We start from the raw sequence: 24,937 nt of genomic DNA on the forward strand, positions 1-24,937 counted from the left end.
ATAAAAATAAGATTGTAATAGTATTTTAATTTTCAATTTAGAAGGAATTAAGGAATACAATAGCACTAATTGTCACTTCCCCAGAATCAAGACATGTATAGACTTAACCATGCCAGCATTCAAGAGTAGTTTTCCACAACCTTCATTAGTAAACTCCTGTGAAGCTCCAATATGACACCAAACAATGACAAAATCTGCAGTAAATACTATTATTTCAAAATAAGGGATTAACAAATGCAACAAGGATTTCAATTAGTTGGTACGTAGTGCATCTTTTTAATTCAACTCTTGCCAAGCAAATATAAAATTATAAAACTGTTAAACAAGTGGTAACTTATGTTACAGAACAATGAATCTCTACCGAAATACAATTTTCTTTACACTTGGCAAAACCTGGAAGTGTTCAAAAACATTGTTCTAAGACATTTAGTGATCTTACTGGTTCATTTTATTAGCTTCTTCAATTGTCACCATTATGCACATCTCTCAACACTGGAAAAAGGCCTGTAAACTGCCTTTTAAACAATTTTTCATTACAGGAATACAAAAAGGCAGTTTTGAAAATTGTGAGGGTTTCTAAAATATATCATATGATTTAATGGATTATAAATTTGACCTTTTAACCTTTGAATTTAACTAATCGTGCAGTCTTTACTTTTGTGTTCCAAAATCCAAATTGTCACAAAAATGTAAGTGTTCTACTTCCTCTAACAATACATTATTGCATGGGGGAACACATTTCTGTGCCTTTAAAATCAATAAAACTAAAACTGTTAATAATCACAGATCAATACAAATTAAAAAAATATATAATAAGACTTAGGTTTAACATCTTTTGGAAGAAAAGGCATATAACCACATAAAAACATGTACAATTTCCAGTACAAAAATATTAAATTACGAAAGAATGTAATCCAATAAAAAATATCTAACTCTGTAGCAAACAGGCTTACATGAACAGAAAAATTTAACATTTTCCTGAATGCTCAATATCGCTTTGGTTTTCTTTTTTCCCCAGTATTCAGAATTTTGCATCATTTTCTTTATTTTAAAGAGAAATTACAAAGATTGTTTTGGCATGTTTTCAATGTTTTACAAAAAGACAAAAAAAAAAAAGACAAAATGAAAGTAACTTTAAGGACAATAAGAAATCTTATCAATATTTTGTTTACAGCTGCTTCAGTGGTGTTTTTGGTCCCCTAGGAGAGGGTTCTGCTCATGACGTCTTTCAGGGCTCAATTGTTCCTTCTTCTTCCTCCATATCTCCCCTTCCTATTTCTCGTCTTTTTAACAGGTTCGAGCTCTTCAAAACTCGCAAGTTCATCAACAGTTTCATCTTCCAGAATGTCATCTTTGTTGACATGCACCATGCCTGTAAATGTGGAATTGAATTCAGCTACAGGTGATTTTGTCAAGGCAGGAGCTCATTCCAAACCAAAACCGTTGTTGTTATTAGAGTAAAGGGAGAACATGCATTCAGATGTGGAAATGTGTGACCTACCTTTTCTTGAATACAGTTCTGTTTCTGGCATCTTCTCACTGTCCAGGACTTCCTTCAATGCATTTCTCAAAGCAAGGGTGTTCCTATACAGCTCTGGAATGCCTACAATGATTAAAAAAACAAAACGTTGAAACAGTAAGGTATTATCAACCATGTATACGAGTATCAAACAATATTTAAACATACAGAATTAGTTACAAACCTTCTACAAAAAAGACTGAATGTTTAACATGTTTGACCCTTTGGAACCGTCACATCCTGTACTTTACTAGAAAGTCATGTGCAAAAGGATTAAAAGTACCTCCAATAAAATGGTGACATCTTACCTGAATCCCAGTCTTTATTCTTGTAGATCCTCTCCATTGAAGCAGTCGTGTTCTGGAGGGAACTCTTCAGCTTTCCTTCCACAACTCTTGACTGTTCTCTGGCAAACAGAAAGCCTTCGCGGGCTTCCAAACTCGCCAGAACCTCTTTGCAATTGCTGATTAAAGAGTCAGCTTGCTCTGCAAAACAACGCAAGTAATTCTCGTAGCTATCTTGTTTGGATCTATGTTCTTCACTAGACAGATGCACCTGGTAATCATCCTTGAAGCAGGTGTCATTGTCTTCCACTGCCTGACCATGCCCCTCGTCATCTTCTAGAGATACAAGGCTCTTCTCATGCCGCTCTTCCTCCTCTTGATCTTCAGAAGGTTTTCTCAAGGCCTTCCTAAACTTCACGCCACAGAGGTCACACTGGGTTCTGTCAATATCAGCCTTGATGAAGTTTTTAGGGGCCATCTCCCTACTCTGTACTTCTCGTGTCTTATCTTGCATTATGGCTATTGTCCTGCCCAGGAGAATGACCTTCCTGATGGCTTCTCTCCAATTGTCTCGGTGCCGCTGTGCCTGCAACGCCTTGAGTAGGTCCTCAGATTCCTGAAGATCCTCCTCAAAAGCATTAACAGGACCCCTGTCCACAGCTCGGGAAACTGGTATGGGATTCAGTATGTAATTGAATCTGGAGACCCTGACATTTTGAAAAAAAATGTCCTTCAGAGAATAGTCCCATTGGCAATCAATGAGATACTCGTCATCCCTTTCTTTCAACAATTCCTGAAGGACTCCCACTACCTCTTTCATATTCCTGGCCCCATTTACTGTCTTGACTACTTCAATCAGCCTCTTGGGGATCTGAGCTGGGTCTTCGATTTTCTTCAGTTCTTCTTCTGCTCTCATGAAATTATCCCGGAGGAAGGGTTCACATTTGGAATCCAGGACATGTCCTACATTGACCAGCATTACCATGCACAGCACAGCAGTTCGCTCAGCTTCTCCTGAGGCAGTGTAGGAAGAGTCACTGAAGGCATCAACTAAAACATTGAAATCTTCATTGACATAGCCACACATTACCTTAGCCAAGTACACAAGATGATTCCTAATTTTCCTTATGAATATCACACTGTCTCTTGGTTTAAAAGAATTTACAACGGAAATCAGTGGCTTCTGTGTGAGCATGAAACTCCAGAAATTCAGAAGGGCAATATAGCTCTTGGGAAAACACACAATCATGGTCCTGCAATTGTGCATCAAGAATGCACAGCTCAAGACAAACTGAAACTCAACCAGCATGAGTGTGTTCCCAATGTCTGGAATCATGTGATCTATGCATTTTGTGACTGGCACATTCAGAAAGCGATAAAACGTATGAATGCACTGCTGAGGGTTGTCATAAAGATCCTGAATCATTAGAACAAAAAGCTTAAAGAAATGAAAGTGAATCTTGCTGCCTTTGCGAACGGGCAGCATCCCACGTGACCCGGCCACAGCTTTGCCTTTCCACTGTGCGTTGGCCCTCAGGTCCTGCTGGAACTGTTGCTCCTCTTTAGAAAGCATGCTCTCAAGTTTGCCAGGGAAGTCGGAGGACAAAATGTAAACCTTTGTCGCCTCTAGCCACAGGTCTGTCGATTCTCTTCTGATGACAATTTCCTCATCATTTATCCTCTTTGAAATGTACTGCCTGAGAACCCATTTGTAGCTCTCGAAGGGTACATTCTGCATTAACTTGAGGACCTCTTGACAAGTTCCTTTATTGTTGGATATAGCTCTTTGGTGAAAATGACCTGGAAACACAGTCCTGATAAGAGACTTGCAAAAAGCATATTCATCTCCTGTCAAGATATGCTGAAGATCCTCTGATTCAGGAAGGAAACAGTCTTTGAATAGCAACTTAGCTTGCAGCAGCATCCCATTCAAAGCGGTCAGATATACCTTGGAATGGAAGGCACATTTGACTTCATACTTCTGCAATGGCCTGTGAAGATCAGTGCAGTTCTCCATCTTGCACTCAAGGCCGCACACATGTTTCAAGCACACGTCTGGGAAGGCCTGAGCTTGGGCTATTATCTTCTCTGCACAGTGGCACAATTTCCTTAGCAGCTGCCTCTTGAGAACATACTTCATATCAGTTGTACTCAGCCAGTAGGAAGTATTCTCAGAGATCACCTTGTCTTTTAGGTCTGGGTCACATTCGAACATGAACCGGAGGACTCTGCCCCCTTCTTTCTTTGGGATGCGACACTGGTTGGCCTCCACCTGTATGATCCCACAGAAGTCAAAGCAGGATTTTACCATTTCTTTCTCCTCATTGTTCTCTGGTTTCTCCAGTGCTTTGGCCAATTTAAGAAGCATTTCAATGCATGCCAAGTAGTGCCTTAATTGTGAAACTTGATATAGAGGATGCTCAAGCAAAGAGCAGAGGGCCTCTAATGCTCCCGCAGGGTGGCGTTCCTCCAAAAACCAGTGGAATGCCATTGAGACCATTTCAATATCTTTGTTTAAGAAGCCTTTCAACAGAGTTACCTCTGCTTCTCCATATGACATTTGTGTCTTTTTGAACATCATCATTGCTTCTTCAAGCACTTTACTGGCTTTTTCCTTCTGAGAGTCATCAAGCTCCATCTCCCAGAACTGCACAGAGAGGCGGGCATCAGCCAGGAGGCACTCAGCACGAAACTCAACGTTGTTAGACAATCCTGCAGCCTTATTCAGGTATCCGTGTTCCCTCATCAAGATGGCCGCCTCTTCTTCCCTCCCAAGGTACTTTAACACATCCGCTGCTTGACTTAAGTAACCATTCTGTTTGAAGAAAGCCAGACGGTCATCTAGAGGGAGCTTGGAGAGAGTAGCTTCCATTTTTGCCAGGTTTTTTTGTTTGTGATATTTAGCTGCAGTCTCCAAATATAAATAATTTTTGGAGTAAGGCAGCTTGGCTTGCTGCTGGTCACATCTGGACAAAAAAAACAAAAAAGTGTAAAGAACCATTCTAGTAATGCAGATATTTTTTTAATATTCTTTGATAATGCAGATGTAAAAATTCAAACGGACACATACCTTTCCAAGACATCAGCAGCTTCTTCAAACAACTCTGCACGACAGTACAATTTTATTGCCATCTCATAATCCAAGATTTGATCAAAGCACTTAGCAGAGGCTTTGAAGCATTCTGCCTTTCTATAAAACACAGCCGCTTCCTTCATCTGGAGCAAAAAGAACAAAAACAAAACAAAATCTGACAAATTATTTTCTCTGCTTATTAAATTATTATTACACATGGTTAATAATATGTAAATATATTATTATGGAATGCATTTTCAAAGTATCGGTGTGAATATTTCCCGATATCTCATTGGCATTAGTATCATTATGGTTTGTAATACAATGAACTACCTCTGCATTAATATGGAGGAAATTGAAATGACACATTAGTCAGTGGTTCCAGAAGGAACCCACAAATATGCAATCAATGTCATTATGTTCTCAGGTAGGCTTATCCAAGACTTTGAAATTTTAGTTTTATAGCCGAGAACTTAAAATAGGTTGATTACTCAAAATATTGTCCCCACAGAACATGTCAGAGTGTGTAGAGAAATGTTAAACCCATCCAGTCATTCATTTAAATAGACCAATGAAGGAGCCAAGAGCCAGGCAGGAGACACCCCGGCCTTCCAGGACTGGAGCTCGATACCCCTGCATTAGATAGTCAATCCACAAAAAACAGCAGCCATAGTTTCCCATTTTCTGAAGAGGTGTGTGTGCATTCTGCACTAGTGGGGACATTTATAAGACTCCAATAATACTCTTCTTAAACTTGTATAAGCACATGTAAATATATGGAGGTTTTCCCTTTTTTTATTATATTGTACTTTTATAAACATGCATGACACCTTAGATATAAATATGTGCCACATGAATAATTAATATAAATAACTTAAAAATAGGAGAATGTCTTGTCATCTCCAATTCTAAGGGTAAAAAAAGAATGAAGAATACCATACCTTTCCCAGCTGCTCACACAACTGTGCACACAGTTTGTACTCCTTGGCATTTTTTAAGCATTTCATGGACAACTTGGGTACATTGCATTCCAGATACGTCTTTGATAACTGTAGGTATTCCAACTGCATGTCCCTATTCAAAGAAGAAGAGATTTATATAAATGAATTAATTTCATATTGCTTTCCATGCATATACTATGAAAAACAAATGTGGGTCAGCATGAGATTTAAGGAGTTTTTAAACTATAGAAACATTTTCCTGCCAACATACACTCTTAAACAAACCCCTTTCAAAAGCAATCTGGACATTGTATTTTCCATATCTCAAGTTTGCATTCTAATATGTTTTATGGTTCTAGTAACATGCATGCACAACACAGTAATAAAAGCACTTCAGTCTCTGTCAGTCTGTGAGGCACCCGGTGCCCTATGAAGAATCTTATTATATGTACATGTAATATGTATGTTATTTAAGCACAACACTGGCCTCTGGTGGTCTACTGCATAAACAAGGTATTTTGCTTTGCACCTAAAGATGCACTCAGCATGATAAATAAATACAGTTTCATTTTGTGTGCAATCTGGCAATTGGCAAAGATAATAATTTAAGGTACAATTCCTGTAATAAAACCTTTAGTGCTTACTTGGGACTGGCTTTCTTGGACTGTACATTGAGAACAGCATAATTAGCCATGGCTAGTTTTTCTTTGTCTCCACACCCACCTCTCTGGTAGCACTTGGCAGCAACCTAGAAACAGTAAAAGCAAGAATAATAGCAACGTCTCAGTATTTGTAAATAAATGTGTTTCCAACTACTGAATTTTAAATGTGTTGACATCACCTGCAGCTTTCCCTGACTTAATATCATACGTGTACTTCCTGTTATTCAGATTCCACGTTTCTCTCTCCCTTTTCCGACTTAGATCATCTACCCTGCAGTCACAGCTTTTGAAAAGATGCATTATATTCCAAGTGTAGATATGCAGGAGGGTGAAGTTTGAAAAAGTTTGATAAGGTTTGCAGTTGAAGGGTGTTGCCAATATGCACCCTGTGCTCACTCCCTCACAAACCCTTTTGTAAAGTACTTTGTTTGTGGCATGGGCAACAGAAAAAGTAACACATCAACAATATCAAATAATCCAAGCAGAAACAACCAAGAACCCGAGAGAGCACCTGGACTATGGTGTTATAGATGGTATATTTATACAGTAGAAATTAAGAAATAACAGGAAAATACAAGTCCTTCATTGACATTATTAATTTTGAACGTACCTTCCAGCACTGATGCTTTGCAAAATAATCGCCTCTTTCAATCCACTCATGCTGTGTTGAAGTTTTAACAAACATGCTGTCATCAAGCTCTAAAAAAGGATTAGGGAGGAGAAAAAAAAAAAAAAAAAAGGTTATAACCATTAAAACCATTGATCGCTTTTGTTTTATTTTCATTCAGCACCAAATTGATTTTTTTTATTATTTTATTCCACATACCCTTATATCCTTAAATGTACATACATTGTATAACTGTTACTGCACTGTTACATTTAATCCTAAAAGATTAAAATAAATACCTGTGTTTTCATCAGTCTTGACCACCTGCACATACCCTCCCTTGATTAGGTACTCGAAGGCAGGGCCACGCTTTTCTTTGTTTTTATCGAACAGCCAGAGGTTCACCCTGGCCCGTGTGATGGCGGTGTACAGCTGTTTTAACTCTCCATTTAACATCTTAATTAAACAAGGAGGAAGGAAGAGACAGAGACAGAATGTGTTAGCTGTTCAGAGGTGGCGTTGCCTAATCTTTTACATCACAGCAATTTATATAATAACTGGCATAGCTTATGGAAAATATTGAGATGGCTGATGTTTCTGCAGACTGGACTCCATCCAGAGATTGTGTGTTTCCTCAAGATAGATGAAGGTTTCAAATGTATTAAAGGTAAAGATGGACTTGTGTGTCTACAATGCAATTTAACCCTCAGATGAAAGGATTAACAAAGACATTTATTTTCACTCTAGTTCATTACATTTAACCAATATTTACTGGTTCAGCAGGGATGCAGTGCTAAATAGACTGGAGAATTAATCTCTTCCCGTTTTCTACCTGGAATCAAACTGCCCCCCATTGGAAGGATCCCAACCCACTTTAAAGCCTGCATTAAAAATGTTGTTTCTCACTGTCTGGTATCTACAGAGCACAACAGAGCCAGCTCTAGCCTAATGAGTCAGTAAAACATGACAATTTACTGTAGTTTATTTACACAATTTAGTTCCAGAAGAGAAGTCCTGGAGATATCCGACCTTGTGTAAATCAGCGTTGAACTCCAGAGGCCTGGTCTGCGGAGCCGCAATCTCCTCTAGGGGAACTTCCACAATTGGCCCCCTCTCTGTTGTAGGCAGGCTTTGTGGGCTGAAGGTCGAGATCACACGCCACTCTTTCCCAGCCTAAATCAACGAAAGACAATCAGCATGTGTGTGTATGTATAAGAATGGGCTGTAATTTTTCACTTTTCCTGATAGTTCTTGCACCAGTACAATCTTTCATTTATTAACTGATTTGCGTGTCCCGATATCTAACTTTTAGCTTCAAAATTGCTCAGCAAAGAAAATAGTAAAATTCTACCTAGATGCTGGAAGAAATTAGTGTTAGATCATTTACAGGGATGTAACACTAGTCTGCAATTGAAAACTAAATTATATCTTAACAAATGCTTTATGAACTTCCCCTCGTATAGAGGAATCATAAATGAATGCCTCAAGTTCTTGTCCCACTTCCAGGGTCATAATAGAACTGCCGTGGCTCAGCTGCCTGTGTTTTCTGTGGCAGTCACTATAATAAATCTGAATTGTCAGTAACTCACCTCTGAATCTGTGAAAAAGTTATAAAGAAGCACGTCATCGAATTCCAGGCCTTTGGCTTCATAGATAGTGAGGACCAGAGCCAAGCTCAGCTCTTCGGGAATGGTTTCCTTAGCTGTTTCATTTGCAACCAGGATCACCTACAATACAAAGACAAAACTTTAAAATACAAACTTAAAACCCATATAATTTAAACATAAGGTGTTCTAACTCACTTAACAGTGATTCTGTCCTGTTAAATAGTAGCTTTACAATTGTTCAAGTCCAAATTTTTACTTAAATACATGTCAGACACCATCCACTGAATACATTCAGAGATATTTTCGGTTTTCAATTGCCATCTTGTGGTACAAAGTAGTCACTGCACTCAAGGAACTTTGTACTAAAGTAATGTTACGCTCACACTACATGATTTCTACAATCCAACCCGGTTTTGAGAATGGTGGGCATCTCACACTTAACGACCGTCTTTCACAGAATGTATGTATTTTGCATCGTGAAGGATTGCACACTACATTGAAATACAGGGGGTCACACACTTAACGACTGCCTGAAATCCTTTGTTCTGGGGATCTCCGACACAGCATTGAAACTCCCCAAATCTCCATCAACAGAAAAAGTAAACACACATGGACCTGGACACTAACAAGCTTGCTGTCCTTGTTTGTGCATTCGTCTGTGCTGACAAACAAAAACAGCGTAGCGAAAAGAGAGTGTGTGAAGACATGGATGGGGAGGCGAGGGCAATAGCCTGTATACTCTGCTGTGAGAGCTGGAGGTGAGCAGCACACAGGCTATATACATCCCACAGTATGATCATCACATTGTAGGTATCGATATTTTGTGCAGACCTGGGTCAAACAGATACTAATTGGTATTTGTATTCGAAAATATTATTTTCCCTGTATTACAGTGTTTTTAAATAACTTGCCTCAAATCAAGCAGTGTTATCTGAAGTATTTGAATAAATAAAATAAATCAAATACTCCTGTCACGTTCATTCTACCTTTTTTTTTTTTTTTTTTTCTTCAATCAGCTCAACTCTCATTGGCTACTACCAGTCTCCGTTCTCATAATACATAGCACCTGGTCTCACCTTACACGACCAGTGTCAATTTTAGTCATAAATATGAAACGTTTGATATTATTGTAGTGGCTCCGACTAGCTAAAGATTGGATTGGAGGGCAAGCGATAGCAACACAGCCCCTATCACACTACATATTGTAAATCTTCCATATTTCAAGACTGGATTGGCTCTGCTCAATGTTTGAATCAATCTTGTTAATAACGGCACGTGTGCAGAACTTCAGCCCTATTTTTGCGTATTTTGGTGTTACAATACCAGCATACTTTGATGTCAAAAATGCTAACATGCTACGCAAAATTATGTATGTAAAAAATTACATAATCTATGTTATGTACTTGGGAGTGTTTGTGTATTTCTGTTACTTTTCCAACTCAAAATTGTATCTGTCTACAATGTATTTAATGGAGCGTTAAATGGAAATGAAAAATGTGGTCTACCAAATCTGTGGTGGGCTACCATAGTTTACCTTTTGGTAGCCCACTGGACTACATAGTAGTGATATGAACACCCCTGATGCTTAACTGTAATTACTTCATGCTCAGCTCCTTGTAAGTTTCACTTGTTCAACATTTCGTCTTCAATTAGATCCCAATAATTTTTGTATTGCTGATGAATGGACAATGACACCAGAGCCTCCTGCTAATTCTAGAATAATATGAGCTACAGTGAGGGAAAAAAGTATTTGATCCCCTGCTGATTTTGTACGTTTGCCCACTGACAAAGAAATGATCAGTCTATAATTTTAATGGTAGGTGTATTTTAACAGTGAGAGACAGAATAACAACAAAAAAATCCAGAAAAAAACGCATTTCAAAAAAGTTATAAATTGATTTGCATGTTAATGAGGGAAATAAGTATTTGATCCCCTATCAATCAGCAAGATTTCTGGCTCCCCTTTAAGAGAGTGCTTCTAATCTTAGCTCGATACCTGTATAAAAGACACCTGTCCACAGAAGCAATCAATCAATCAGATTCCAAACTCTCCACCATGGCCAAGACCAAACAGCTGTCCAAGGATGTCAGGGACAAGATTGTAGACCTACACAAGGCTGGAATGGGCTACAAGACCATCGCCAAGCAGCTTGGTGAGAAGGTGACAACAGTTGGTGCGATTATTAGCAAATGGAAGAAACACAAAATAACTGCCAGTCTCCCTCGTTCTGGGGCTCCATGCAAGATCTCACCTCGTGGAGTTTCAATGATCATGAGAACGGTGAGGAATCAGCCCAGAACTACATGGGAGGATCTTGTTCATGATCTCAAGGCAGCTGGGACCATAGTCACCAAGAAAACAATTGGTAACACACTACGCCGTGAAGGACTGAAATCCTGCAGCGCCCGCAAGGTACCCCTGCTCAAGAAAGCACATGTACAGGCCCGTCTGAAGTTTGCCAATGAACATCTGAATGATTCAGAGGAGAACTGGGTGAAAGTGTTGTGATCAGATGAGACCAAAATCGAGCTCTTTGGCATCAACTCAACTCGCCGTGTTTGGAGGAGGAGGAATGACCCCAAGAACACCATCCCCACCGTCAAACATGGAGGTGGAAACATTATGCTTTGGGGGTGTTTTTCTGCTAAGGGGACAGGACAACTGCACCGCATCAAAGGGACGATGGACGGGGCCATGTACCGTCAATTCTTGGGTGAGAACCTCCTTCCCTCAGCCAGGGCATTGAAAATGGGTCGTGGATGGGTATTCCAGCATGACAATGACCCAAAACACACAGCCAAGGTAACAAAGGAGTGGCTCAAGAAGAAGCACATTAAGGTCCTGGAGTGGCCTAGGCAGTCTCCGGACCTTAATCCCATAGAAAATCTGTGGAGGGAGCTGAAGGTTCGAGTTGCCAAACGTCAGCCTCGAAACCTTAATGACTTGGAGAGGATCTGCAAAGAGGAGTGGGACAAAATCCCTCCTGAGATGTGTGCAAACCTGGTGGCCAACTACAAGAAACGTCTGACCTCTGTGATTGCTAACAAGGGTTTTGCCACCAAGTACTAAGTCAAAGGGGTCAAATACTTATTTCCCTCATTAACATGCAAATCAATTTATAACTTTTTTGAAATGCGTTTTTTTCTGGATTTTGTTGTTGTTATTCTTTCTCTCACTGTTAAAATACACCTACCATTAAAATTATAGACTGATCATTTCTTTGTCAGTAGGCAAACATACAAAATCAGCAGGGGATCAAATACTTTTTCCCTCACTGTATTTCAGTCAATGTTCCTTCCTTCTTAATACCAGTCAGTTATTAGTAGACAACACAAGTGGAGTAACAATTGAGTACATTGTTCTCATATATCCACATTCTGTAACCCATGAATGCATCTGAATTTTGCACAGTACTGTAGCTAAAATGCCAGCTGTAACTGTGAAATAGAAAGGAGGTTTACTGCAGTATTCAGAACAGACCTGATGAGCTCCAAACTCAATGGGCTGAGACTTCCTCTTGTTGCCCCTCAGCAGAATGGCCAGGTCACTGACACTGCAGGACTCCAGGACCGTGGGCTTCGGCCCATCGAACAGGCCCCTGTCCCTCGGCAACCGGTCAAACGATTCCGGGAAGAAGAATTGCAGCAGGTCCACGATGCCAGAGGCCAGCTTCAGAATACCTGCAAGTAAGAGTCAGTCAAAAGTCAATCAAATTAACACTCCTGGCTTAAGATAGAACAGGCTGTTAAACAAATGCTTCACAAGAACAGTATTCAGTGACAAACACAGCAAATAATAACACAATAAAAACAGACAAACTATTATTTCTATACCAGATTATTAAGAGTTATAGGCTGTAACATGTCACTTATTTTCAGTTTTCATAATGAATACGAAGCAAGCCTGACCCAGATCATTAAAAAGTTGTTTTCATTTACCTGAATGTGATCTGTAGTTCTGGTACAGCTCATAAATCCTCTTTGGTTTTCTAACAATGAAGCGCTTCTTCCGGTCTGTTTTGCTCTTACTTGCGTAGTAGAACAGGGACCTGAGGTCACTGAAGCGGAAGGCCACTCCCTTCATGATGCTCTGTGCCGTGTCTCCAGTCAGGAACATGGAGTTGGGGTCATTGATGATTTTCATGAGCAAGCACAGCTCAGCTTGGGTGAAATCCTGGATCTCATCCCCATACAGCTCGTGGATGGACCACGGTATCACTTCCAGATTGGCGAGTCTTAGAGACAGGTTGTGCAGCACATCCTCCTCATCAAAGAATCCTCTCTGAGACTTGATTTGCTGGTACAGACGGAAGAGGCGATAGATTTCACTACGGTCTTCCTGGAAGTTTGGAGCCCTCTTTCTACCCAGCTTGTTGTACTGCTCCTCTGAAAGGATCCCACTCTTGCTGCTGAACGCTTCAAATGAACCTTTCATGAAGGATTTGATTTCTTTCCAAACCAATGCTGGGTTGCAGTGGGGCTTGCCCTTGACCATTTTGGGCCAGATTTCAGACGCAAACACTTCAAAGGTTACAAACAGACGGGGGTCGGTCTCTCTCACCACTTTTTCTGCAACCTTTTCTTCTTCTTTTTCTTCTTCCATCTCATCATCAAAATCTCCTTCTTCTTCCTCATCTTGCAGCTCTGGGATCAACATGTCATCCTGGGACCATCCGACAATGGTTCTTTTCAGGCTACCATCTGGATTCCTTGGGAAGAAAGGGTCGGGCATGGAGGCATCCAGAAGCAACAACAACTGCTGGGAAGTGATGAAAAGGGGAAAATGTTCATCTTTGATTTCCTGGAACTTGTAAATATTGGGTTCCAGGGATTTGAAGTGGCTTGTGGCTTTTGTGGACTTACTCAGCTCAACAAAGTTCTTCTGCACTTCCTTGCACAAAACCTGGTTTTTGGTAACAAAGATCTGATGCAAGTGCTCAAGTTGATCTAGCAGCACTTCATTGTTATCCTCTAATTCTGCTCCATCTTCAAACACTGGGACCTCAGCAGAGCATGCGGCAGCACTGGCCTGGACTTCCTCCTCACTTGATACCGTGCAGGTCTCATCTTCGCTGTCAGAGCACTCTGATTCAGCACCGTTTGTTGAGGCCCCCTCATCACCTTGGTCTGGGACAGGTGGCTGTTTATGCCACATCACTTTCACAAGCAAGGGCTCGCCTGCTTCCTCAGCTTTCACCCAGTATTTTTGGTACTGCTTCCATAGTCGGTAGAGGCAACAGGTGGTTTTCCCCGTGCCACTTCTCCCAATCAAGATGATCGCTTCCAAGGGTTGAGGGTTGAGATCTATTATTGCATACTCCAGCTCCCCAACTCTGAAGGGGTATTCCACTTTAGTGTCTATGTTACTGAGGATGTTGAGTGCCATGTTAGTGCTGAAGCTATGAAACTTCATGATATTGTACTCGGTTTCCACTGCACTTGCTGGCGGGCAGTATTCTGGTTCGGTTTGGAGTTCATCCTTAATGCTGCCACTGCAGTCCACAAAACAAAGAGGAATGCGTTTTTCTGCATTTAGTTTTGACGATAACTGACTTCGGTTCAGCCCTTTGAGTTTCTTCCGTAAAATGCATGCTAGACCACGGTTGAAAGCTTGACAAATTATGCGTATGGCATGATTAAGCTTGTCGTGGTCCAGAATGATGTCCCAAACTCGAATCATTTCACTGTAGACTTTTCCAGAGGCTCTCACATTGCAATCAGCTGCCTGCTCCATTTCGATGATCTTCTCTGGGTTTTCACTGCAGCGGGGCGAGAAGTCTATTGCGAGCTCCCACAGCATCCTTGCTCCTTTGTCCAGTTTGGCCTCATAGAGTTTAATATCACTCCCTATGTGCTTGAGCTTCTTCTGAACACTGGCAGTCCATTCCCCATTTCCTAGCTGCTGAATTACTTGCACGATTTTGTTTCTCATGTGCGGGGGGACTTCTTTGCTGCCGAGTTTCTTTAAAACCTCAGAGGTGCATTCAATTTCCCAGGTCATGTTGTCGAAGTCCAGTGTCTGAAGGCCCAGCTCTTGCAGGACGTCATCTGGCACATTTTCTTCAAGCTCTACCTCTGCCTCTGATCTCACCAGCTTAGCAGTTTCAGTGACAGACTTGTTTCCAGCACTAGCATCAACGATGGCTGTGAGAATGCCTGTATTTGCTGTGGCATCAAATGGGGTAGATCCTGAAATGTCAACACTGGGAGACGTGATCATCCACCCTCCTTGTTGAATCAACATTTCTATCTCGGACACAAGGCTGTCTCTCACAGTGAACAGCTTATATTCCACTTCGCCTTGGTAGGGTTTTTCTTGTGATTCAGGGACTTTTGTTTCCAGTTCGTGTTTTGTCAACTCCTCAGCTTTGGGCTTCATATTTGTAGTGCTGATCACTGATTTCAAACTTTTTGTCCGTTGACATTTGGCACCTGCATCCTGCTTCTTTTTGTTTTTAGGAAGCATTTTGTTTAAGTAAATTAGTTTTGGGTCTTTCCCACTTACTTGAAAAGTTGCTTCTTTCTCTTGATTATTCTTCAATTTTCTATTTATGTCAAATTTTGCTAGCATGTTAATTATCTCCTCATAATGCTTTACAAAGTTGTTCTGGAAAATTACATGAAGTAAAGTATTTCCTTCATGGTTTTGTACATTTGGATTAAGGTAGTTATATGTTGCTGGATCTTTGCTGTATTTATCAAGAAGGTACTTAAGCATGTGTAAGCCAATTTCATCTGAAAAAAACAAAGGAATTTTTTAATTTTTATTCAGGATTAACAGGAGTTATTAAAATTAATTCCACAAGAAAATACCTACATTGCAACTTATAAAATCACAGTGGACAGATTAACAAATACAATAAACAAAAATGTGTTTTCTTCCAACAAGAAAAAAAACAGGTAGCTCATTAAGATCCTAATTAGCTAAGAGCCTTAATAATAAAGAGTTTTAAATTGTTTCCAATCCACAAAGTGATCTAAAAGAAAATCTACCTTTTTTATCAGAAACGATATGAAGAGCTGCGTGCAGAGGTGTATCTCCGGGGATGACAGAAACACATTTTGGATTCCCTCCCTTTTTTAGCAGAAGGCAAGCCAGTTCATAGTCTTCGTTCCTGAGACAGAGCCTGATTGGCGATTCCTTCACTTTACCATCTCCTTCTATGGAGGCTGCTCAGAAAACACACAGAATACATAGTTATATATTCTACCAGAAGGCACAACAGAACTAAAGACACGCAAACAGTTGGATTGGTCCAGGTTACTTTAGTGGAGATGCTAACACTCAGTGAGAGTGTAGTTGTGTATGCTCACTTAAAACATCAAGTAGCTCCATTCCCTTACATTTGCATCAAATACAAAGATAGCTCTCCTATCTCACTGTTTTTATTCTTCTAATGAAGTTAAAACCTCAAAGAATGAATGGGGGGGGGTAAATTACATTTATTTGAATGTTGATATTAGATTGTTGTGTCTGTAATCATTACACACATACTCATTTTCTCAGCAGGCCCACAGGCTTCGTTTACTACTTCCTATTTCCGTTTTACATATTCCCAGCTGTAAGCTTGCCTTCTTTTAGCCGGTTTTGAGTTGCTAGTGGATACAGCTACAAGTGCAATAAGTCCTTGTATTAACCAAGAACCAACCTTGGTTCCTCTGAAAGGATAGCGCAGTTGATAAGAAGCACAGAGAGATGATAAGAGCTAAAGTAAAATGTCCAAGGTGACATGGGTAACAATCATGAACTGTGAGAGAGGAAAAACTAGAGCAAGAGAAGTAACTAGGAAGAAAGAAAATAAAGTGTAAGTGTGCAGGATGGATGCAGCGCTGTTGCTTTAACACAGAGGAAGCAACAACCACATGCCAGCTCAATGAGATGATGAATTATATTGCAATCTTACCTCCCATGTCCACAAGACATTCAACCAGAGGCAGTCTCTCTGCGACACGTTTGTGGAAAAGGGGGATGACCTCATTCAGGTTCAGATCCTTCATGTTGCACCCGGGGAGCAGGCCTCCACTTTTCCTTCTTCCTCCATCTGCCTGGCCCGTCAGCATCAGCAGGGCCTCTTTCCACATCTTTCTTTGAATGCTCTGTTTGACCAGGCTGTTTGAAAAGCTGACGTCCACATTGCATGTCAAACCAGGAGGAAGTTCTACAAGAAAGACATATTACCGCAATAAGAACATATACTTAATTAAGGAAGGCAATACAGTCACAAACCAGAGAATAATCCAACACATTAACCAACACATTTCCACAGTCCTGCAATGCTGTGTAACATGCAGCTTACACATTCTCAGTCTGTAAATAATGATGAAAAAGTACCTGAAACTGAAGAAAGATGGGTCAGGAGGGGATGGACCACTTTGAGATCCAACAAATGATGAATTAATTTCTTGTTTATCGGAATGCAGAACTGAACAAACTGTTCAATGGCTTCCTCAAAAGACATTTCTCCTTCAGGTGAACAAGACTCTGTGAAAACAAACATAGAATATTAAACAAATTAATAATGCAAAGAAAACTGATGGGAATGACCTTACCCTGTCACTTCTGATTCTCACAAAATATCACCAAGTTTACCAACAGTGCAGTGTTTCCTACACCACTATTCTGGAATGGCGGAACATTTCTCAATTGAGTGCTTTTAAATTAACAGCTAAGTGATATAGACATTTTAATCTGTTGAACTAATGATGAAAATAAATACTTTTGAAATACAAATTGAATATGGAAAGTAAACAGGAATATCTGGAGGTTCAGTATAAGACAGAATTGACCCTGTGGTACTGCTGTTCCTAAGCAGTAACTATGATCCGTGTTCCCTATCATAATGATATAAAGGTTCAAGGTTGCTTGGGCTAACACTGAGCTGCAACATTAACAATATATAACAAAAAACACCATAAAGATAATTAGATTGATCACAAATAATGCCAGATCTGACAGAGGAGACTGACAACAGGAGAAGGTGTGTAAAAACCCTTCACTGCTATATACCTGCAGGCCCCTTGGAAGAGGAACAGGTTTCATGCCTCTTTATGGCTTCTATGGCTTTGAAGTTCTTCTGCTTCCTGAGGTAGTCTGCAGCTTGCTTGTCTTGCTTGTCAGTGATGCCTGGATCAGCCCCCATTTTCAGCAGCATGATCACATCTTCTGTCTGTTCTGTGAATCCAGAAATAAATTCTAATATAATAACACTCATAAAAAAACAGCCGACTTTAGCGATTCTCAGAGTACACCGTGTGACTCGAAGGTTCCTAAAGCTTTCACCACATGTAACATGAAAGTGCCTCCACTAGTTTACACTGTGAAGAGAGAACACGTAAATGCAAAAGAGATCTCTACATTTCCTGTGGAATTCCTCTACTGTGAGAAATACCGATGGTGCTTCTGTTGTGAGTAAAACACACAAGGAAAGATGGGAAATTCACAGTTAGAACTCAAATGCATTAAAGGACGTGAAGGCTTTGGGACTCGGGGAAGGCCGCCTCACAGGGAGATGGAGAGGACATCATCCACACAATTGCTTACCCTTCTGCAGGTATCCTTGCCTGCTAACGGGGAATGCTGATACCACATGCAGGAGAGTGGACCCCTCGTCGTTCTGCTCGTTCACTCTCGCCCTGAATGCCGGCTTCCGTCTAAGAAACCAACTCATCAGGCTTGGATCCCGCTCACCTACAAGAAAGAGGAGACCATGTGTGAGGGGCTTTAACCACCTCAATTGTCTCGCTTTGCATCGCATACACAAACAGTTAAACATCCTTAATTATACTGTGAGAAAGGGTACAAGGAGGTTTTATATGAAATGCAAATTGTTGATTTCTGAAGTAGCTAGCCTGAAACAGTACAGTACTCACGGGTCTTGATAGAGAGCTCCATAACTGCATGAAGGGGGTAAGTGCCAATCTTCTCAATGTTAGCGCCTTGGCTGATGAACCACTGGAACAGCCATGACACCCAATCGGTTTTTATGTTTTGAGCTACATGTTGCTTAAACAGAAAAACATAACAATAAAATTAGATAAAAAAACAATAAATCATAAAAACTATCTGTGGTGTTCATTCAGACTATTAAAGTCCATTAGTACTGCCCTTGGTGAGATTAATGAGAACTGATTATATTCAACTAGATTCCCATTATAAGAAATTTGCATATTTGCAAAAATATATTGCATCAGGACCCACACCCTCCTTGCCTCAGGATCCTTCCCAGCTCCCACTTCTAAAAGGTTAAGTGGAGCTTCAATAAGGCAACACTTCTGAAACATGATATGAAGCACTAACCTCAAAAAGAGTCTTCATGGAGACCTGAGTAAGATCTATAACTTTTGGCAATCGCCTGTTTCCAAAGCTGATAAAAACGTGAGTATGCTGGAGAGAAGGAAAAACAACATATCACTTGCAATGACAAATGCAGACATTCACTAAACATTAATACCTTGTTATTTTCCACTCATTACCATGTTACACAGTCACCCGAGTCTATGCATATAAAATTTGAATATCTTGGTGTAGGAACATTGATAATCGACTCATCGTGTTTGATCCGTGAGGCTTTGTACAATTTACAGAGCCTAGCAGCACGACAGAAGCTATAACCTTGTAAACATCAAGGAAAGCAGAGCGAGTGCATAAGAACAGAATCTTCAGATTTTATAACTTGAATCATCTTAGAAAGATCATGTTTTTTTTTATAAAGGCACAAAAAAGAAGTCTGGAACAGCTTCGTTAGCACATTTTCAGCTAAACATGTAGAAGCGATGTTATTTATTTAAAACTGAGAGTGCAGTGTCTGACAGTGTCATCCGATGAGAAGCAGCTACCCAAGGAGCTGATTCAGAGTTGTACTCCTTCGTGCATTGTTACATTTCATTATAATATTTGTAAGTTGTGGAATATCGACAGGACTTACATTTTTTTAATAATTGAGGCTTTGCTTGTGAGTTTAAAGGGTTAAGAAGTATCCATAACCAGCACTCTGATTACTTCATTACATTATGAATTAACTCATAAATGCTCAATTGATGGTGACAGAGTGACGTGGTTGGTGTGAAAGGCACTTATTAATACGGGATTGGGACTGAAAAATGGGCCCTTAACACATCATCTACACCAGAGAAACCACTGCTGCTATTTTATACACATTCCAGTCATGTTTTACAGGAAAGCCTCTTAAACATCAATCATATGTGGATCCAAAATAGCTTAACAGATTAACCACATCAGTCTAAGGGGAGTCTCGCTAAAATCAATTAATATTAAACAGTGAAATCGACTTTGGATGTCTATAACCTTACCTGCCAATGGTTTTTAGTGGCCAATTTCTCAAAGACGAATTTCCAAACATCTGATCCAAAATTCTTGAGAAATACCGGATCAAAAACTGAGTGAAAAGAATTCCCTACAGGAAAAAGAAACAGTAATAGAATATATATTGACCAATGACATTCCATTTTCAGTAAGTAATCATTATGTATTATATACAGTCTGTTGCTACAACTTGAAAATGGAAAAAAACAAACAAACATTAATAGACTTGAACTCACCGTCCCATCTTTCTGTTACGGTTACTAGTTCAACTATGATATCGGCAATCATTGACTTTGGGGTGTCCGGTCTTATACAATCCAAACCATGCAGGAATGAACTTATTGCATCTCCACAGTTTCTGATTTTAACCAATGCTTTCCCACGCCAATAGTATGCCTAGAAAAAACAGATGTCTAATAGTTTCAATATTGCAACACCTTTAAAAAAAAAAATAGTTTTTGTTCTTTAATTCAACTCTCAATTCTTTTAATCATGTTTACTGTGGAAGAACATTTGGAGCCAGCTCCCATGAACATGTCTACGTATTCAAAATAAAATTTCCAAATCCCAGTCTGGCAAACAGACCATCATTGTATTGTGTAATAAACTTTATTATGTAGATAATGATTAAAAATAAAACATACTGAGTTTCACAAAAATACATGAGACACATTCTTAAGGATTTGAACTCAAACTATATTTTAAAAATATATTTCATGCTCTTACACTTCTTTAAATTCCACAATTTATAACTTGAATGAATACTTCTTCAAAGTATCAGAAAAAAATATGAATGATATTCATTACACATTCTCATTGGTTGAGTGGAATAGAAACGCATATTGTATCACTTCTTCAAGGTTTGTTTTGGTATTTTAATGGCATTTCTTCTCTCTTCTCTAAAGGACTAACACTAACATACTTGGGGACATTTTTGCGTATAACTATATTTGCACTTTGTTTTTCATGGAAACAGAAAAGATCTGAATATATGAATGTTATATCAAACTTACCTTGATGGCACACTGATCCACCTTAATAGCTTCTGTAGCTGAATAAAATGCTTCATTCCAATTATGGAGATTGTAATAGCACATTGATCTATTGCAGAACAATATGCTTACTTCGGCTCGTGGTGGTCTATAGCAGACAAAAACAAGGACCAAAGTTACAAATGCAGTATTTCACATTATTAGCGATATAAAGGTGTCAGTATCTGTTTGATGTAATCCCCTGAACAGAAAGTTCAATTATCCCTCCCTAAAGGTAGTATGTTCTTGGTTCTGTCCAAGCATCTAGGCCTATATATTGTATGTATATAAATATACAGTGTGTTTAAACATGGAGGACAGCCTTTGTTAGAAATATAGCCATCAACGTTTTTCAAGAAGAGACACGTGCTGTTTGTAGATGGCACGGTCTTTTACACTTTCCTGTGCAACTATGGCCTGTATATATATATATATATATATACACTCACCTAAAGGATTATTAGGAACACCTGTTCAATTTCTCATTAATGCAATTATCTAACCAACCAATCACATGGCAGTTGCTTCAATGCATTTAGGGGTGTGGTCCTGGTCAAGACAATCTCCTGAACTCCAAACTGAATGTCTGAATGGGAAAGAAAGGTGATTTAAGCCATTTTGAGCGTGGCATGGTTGTTGGTGCCAGACGGGCCGGTCTGAGTATTTCACAATCTGCTCAGTTACTGGGATTTTCACGCACAACCATTTCTAGGGTTTACAAAGAATGGTGTGAAAAGGGAAAAACATCCAGTATGCGGCAGTCCTGTGGGCGAAAATGCCTTGTTGATGCTAGAGGTCAGAGGAGAATGGGCCGACTGATTCAAGCTGATAGAAGAGCAACTTTGACTGAAATAACCACTCGTTACAACCGAGGTATGCAGCAAAGCATTTGTGAAGCCACAACACGTACAACCTTGAGGCAGATGGGCTACAACAGCAGAAGACCCCACCGGGTACCACTCATCTCCACTACAAATAGGAAAAAGAGGCTACAATTTGCACAAGCTCACCAAAATTGGACAGTTAAAGACTGGAAAAATGTTGCCTGGTCTGATGAGTCTCGATTTCTGTTGACACATTCAGATGGTAGAGTCAGAATTTGGCATAAACAGAATGAGAACATGGATCCATCATGCCTTGTTACCACTGTGCAGGCTGGTGGTGGTGGTGTAATGGTGTGGGGGATGTTTTCTTGGCACACTTTAGGTCCCTTAGTGCCAATTGGGCATCGTTTAAATGCCACGGCCTACCTGAGCATTGTTTTTGACCATGTCCATCCCTTTATGACCACCATGTACCCATCCTCTGATGGCTACTTCCAGCAGGATAATGCACCATGTCACAAAGGTCGAATCATTTCAAATTGGTTTCTTGAACATGACAATGAGTTCACTGTACTATACTGGCCCCCACAGTCACCAGATCTCAACCCAATAGAGCATCTTTGGGATGTGGTGGAACGGGAGCTTCATGCCCTGGATGTGCATCCCACGAATCTCCATCAACTGCAAGATGCTATCCTATCAATATGGGCCAACATTTCTAAAGAATGCTTTCAGCACCTTGTTGAATCAATGCCACGTAGAATTAAGGCAGTTCTGAAGGCGAAAGGGGGTCAAACACAGTATTAGTATGGTGTTCCTAATAATCCTTTAGGTGAGTGTATATGCATCAACCATGTTTCTCTGAGGAAATTACTTTATCTTTGGCCCAATTTTAACACTGAACTTCTCTGTTCACAAAGGCCAGGAATGTGTCTTCTGCGCACCAACAAATAACTGAACAGCCTATGGCATACAAAGCAATTGCTACTTACTCTCCCAGATGCCAAAGACTACACAAAATATTCAGAGCTGCATCATACTTCTTGATGGCTGTGGCATATTTCGAATTTCTGAAATCTTGATTGCCTTCTTCTTTCATTAGGTGAGCCAATACAAATGGCTCCATTCTGTACACAGAAGGGGGAAGGAAAAATACAGCATTATTATAATTAATATTATTAGACAAAACTGATCTGAATTCAATCCCAATTACAAAAACCTTCAGCCAAAATACATTCACCGAAGGTTGGAAGAAAGATTATTTGTCCAATATATCCTATAGTGAGAGCATGCTGTGTTTGAATTAAAACTGAGTAAATAACCTGATTCTGATAAACAACTGCCCTGTATCAGAGTCCATGATGGAGTATTTAAATTACTGTGTACAATCATTGGTAGATTTGCTAACCTTTTGACCCACTGCTCACTTTTAATGGCAAAGAAACTAGTACAAATAAATTGTTATATAAATTGTTTCCCACATTCGCCTGACAAATGTGTACTATGATGTAATGTCCCAGTTTATCAGATATGATAATTATTATATTACTTAGCTTAATACAGCTGGGTGTTTACTGGAGCAATCTAGGTACAGTCCCTTGCTCACAAGTACAACAGCAGTAAATACACTACTAAGTAAAAAAGATCATATATATATAGACAGCTCAATAAAATGCCACTATAACTGTCAGAAGAAGGGAATGAGTTTGTGTTGACAATTATGAACATTACAGAATTGTAGTTCAATTGAATAAAGAGGACAATATCAACAAGTCTGGACATGTTTCCTCTGGACTCGACGAAACATAAATATTGCCCTGATAACGCACTGCAATACAATTTACAATATTTTTATAACATATGGGGCTAAACCTGACATTAAAAAGAGCAGCCCACTGCCAGGAAATGTTGAGCAATAGTAGTGGAGAAACGTCAGATCAACTAAGAGTCATAGTAAACAACTTTACTAAGTGGAGATACCATTTTCATTATTATTATTAATAATAATAATAATAATAATAATACAGTTTAGGAAGAGCACTTCTGTCCCAAACACACCCACAATTCATTCCGAAATGAAGAGATGAAACTAGGGAAAGCAGTGCTGCAGGCAGGTCGGGAACTGGATGGTGTAAACAGTCAATGTTACACAGCCAGCACATCTTCCTTAAATCGTCCTGCAAGCTTCAATTCACTTGCTTAAATTGAATTGGCACATTGTGTGCGTGAAGAAAACGCAACTGCTACCAATACTACTAATAAAAGACGTCCCAGGGTTAATAATCACCACAATAAGGTCCTTTTCCTATGTCAGCTGGAAAACTATAATATTTACAATTTTATGATAAGCCACTAGGTCGGCGGATTCACTTTCCACAGACGACGTAAACAGTTCCTCCGCAGACGCAAGCAGCTGTGACTGTTTCAAATGGCACAACTGTGGTCACTTACCTGCAGTGATGATACAGCCTACTGAAGCCTTAGTCTGTTTTTACCCACAGGTTTTATGATGCACTATACTGTCTCGTATAACATGAACAAATCTCAATGGACGCACACCCACCAGAGTGTCTCCCGACTCCCGACACTGTGCGGCTACACGGCGCTCAGCTTCAGCCCAGCCGCCGCGTCGGGCTGCGACCCGTGACGTCATTTCTGGGAAATGGAGCAACTTGGCATCGGATCGCTTTACAGGATGAAGTTGGTAAATCGCGCTGTGTTTGTGTTTTCTTTGTTACAGCAGCTTCCCTTCAGTTTTTGTCCAGTGAATAAGATGTGAAATAGATTGAACGCGTGTCTGGTCAACTTTAAGGATCCTGCGTTTTAAGGATATTGCAGTGCACGCATGCTTGCTTGCAGTGATGTTTGGGCATTCTGACAGAGCATCAGTTTCGTTTTCCCAGCCGACCCTTTCTGAGATCAAACCGATTCTGCTTGAGTCATCCTTCGTATCGTGCAAATAGATACCATTACTCGTCATCGTAAACGTGGCATTGATAGAAAAAACGAAACTACGTGTCTGAGAACCTGCAGGTCGAAACAGAAGGCGCCTGACATTGTGAAACA

General features: G+C 39.9%; 1 protein-coding gene across 2 annotated transcripts; it reads right to left on the reverse strand.

The window, feature by feature from the left end:
* Positions 1-252: 252 nt before the first annotated feature.
* Positions 253-24,856, reverse strand: LOC136713397 (TPR and ankyrin repeat-containing protein 1). Of its 2 annotated transcripts, none has more exons than XM_066690444.1 (24): positions 24,435-24,856; positions 22,864-22,998; positions 21,030-21,156; positions 20,253-20,412; positions 20,004-20,107; positions 18,991-19,077; positions 18,564-18,696; positions 18,235-18,381; positions 17,701-17,865; positions 17,026-17,175; positions 16,598-16,852; positions 15,687-15,863; positions 12,633-15,428; positions 12,175-12,374; positions 8,676-8,813; positions 8,116-8,259; positions 7,386-7,542; positions 7,090-7,178; positions 6,462-6,565; positions 5,818-5,950; positions 4,874-5,019; positions 1,828-4,769; positions 1,502-1,603; positions 253-1,372 (listed from the first exon to the last, which is right to left on the reverse strand). In XM_066690444.1, the coding sequence occupies exons 2-24, from the start codon at positions 22,995-22,997 to the stop codon at positions 1,236-1,238; spliced, it is 8,727 nt and encodes a 2,908-aa protein (XP_066546541.1). In that variant the 5' UTR covers position 22,998; positions 24,435-24,856; the 3' UTR covers positions 253-1,235. The 2 variants fall into 2 exon arrangements, with proteins under 2 accessions (XP_066546541.1, XP_066546540.1); XM_066690443.1 differs by having other exon boundaries at positions 24,323-24,856.
* Between the last annotated feature and the right edge of the window lie 81 nt (positions 24,857-24,937).

The sequence above is a fragment of the Amia ocellicauda genome, chromosome 18 (genome assembly GCF_036373705.1).
Source record: "Amia ocellicauda isolate fAmiCal2 chromosome 18, fAmiCal2.hap1, whole genome shotgun sequence".
NCBI classification, from domain to species: Eukaryota; Metazoa; Chordata; class Actinopteri; order Amiiformes; family Amiidae; genus Amia; species Amia ocellicauda.

What these genes read in the sequence shown, in the direction of transcription:
- LOC136713397 (XM_066690444.1), bottom strand. Translation starts at nt 22,997, where the DNA reads ATGGAGCCATTTGTATTGGCTCACCTAATGAAAGAAGAAGGCAATCAA. An exon ending in GCAAGGATACCTGCAGAAGG is followed by an intron (nt 17,866 to 18,234) that starts GTAAGCAATTGT and finishes CTGGATTCACAG; the next exon opens with AACAGACAGAAGATGTGATC. An exon ending in TGTGTGAGCAGCTGGGAAAG is followed by an intron (nt 5,020 to 5,817) that starts GTATGGTATTCT and finishes TTTTTGCTCCAG; the next exon opens with ATGAAGGAAGCGGCTGTGTT.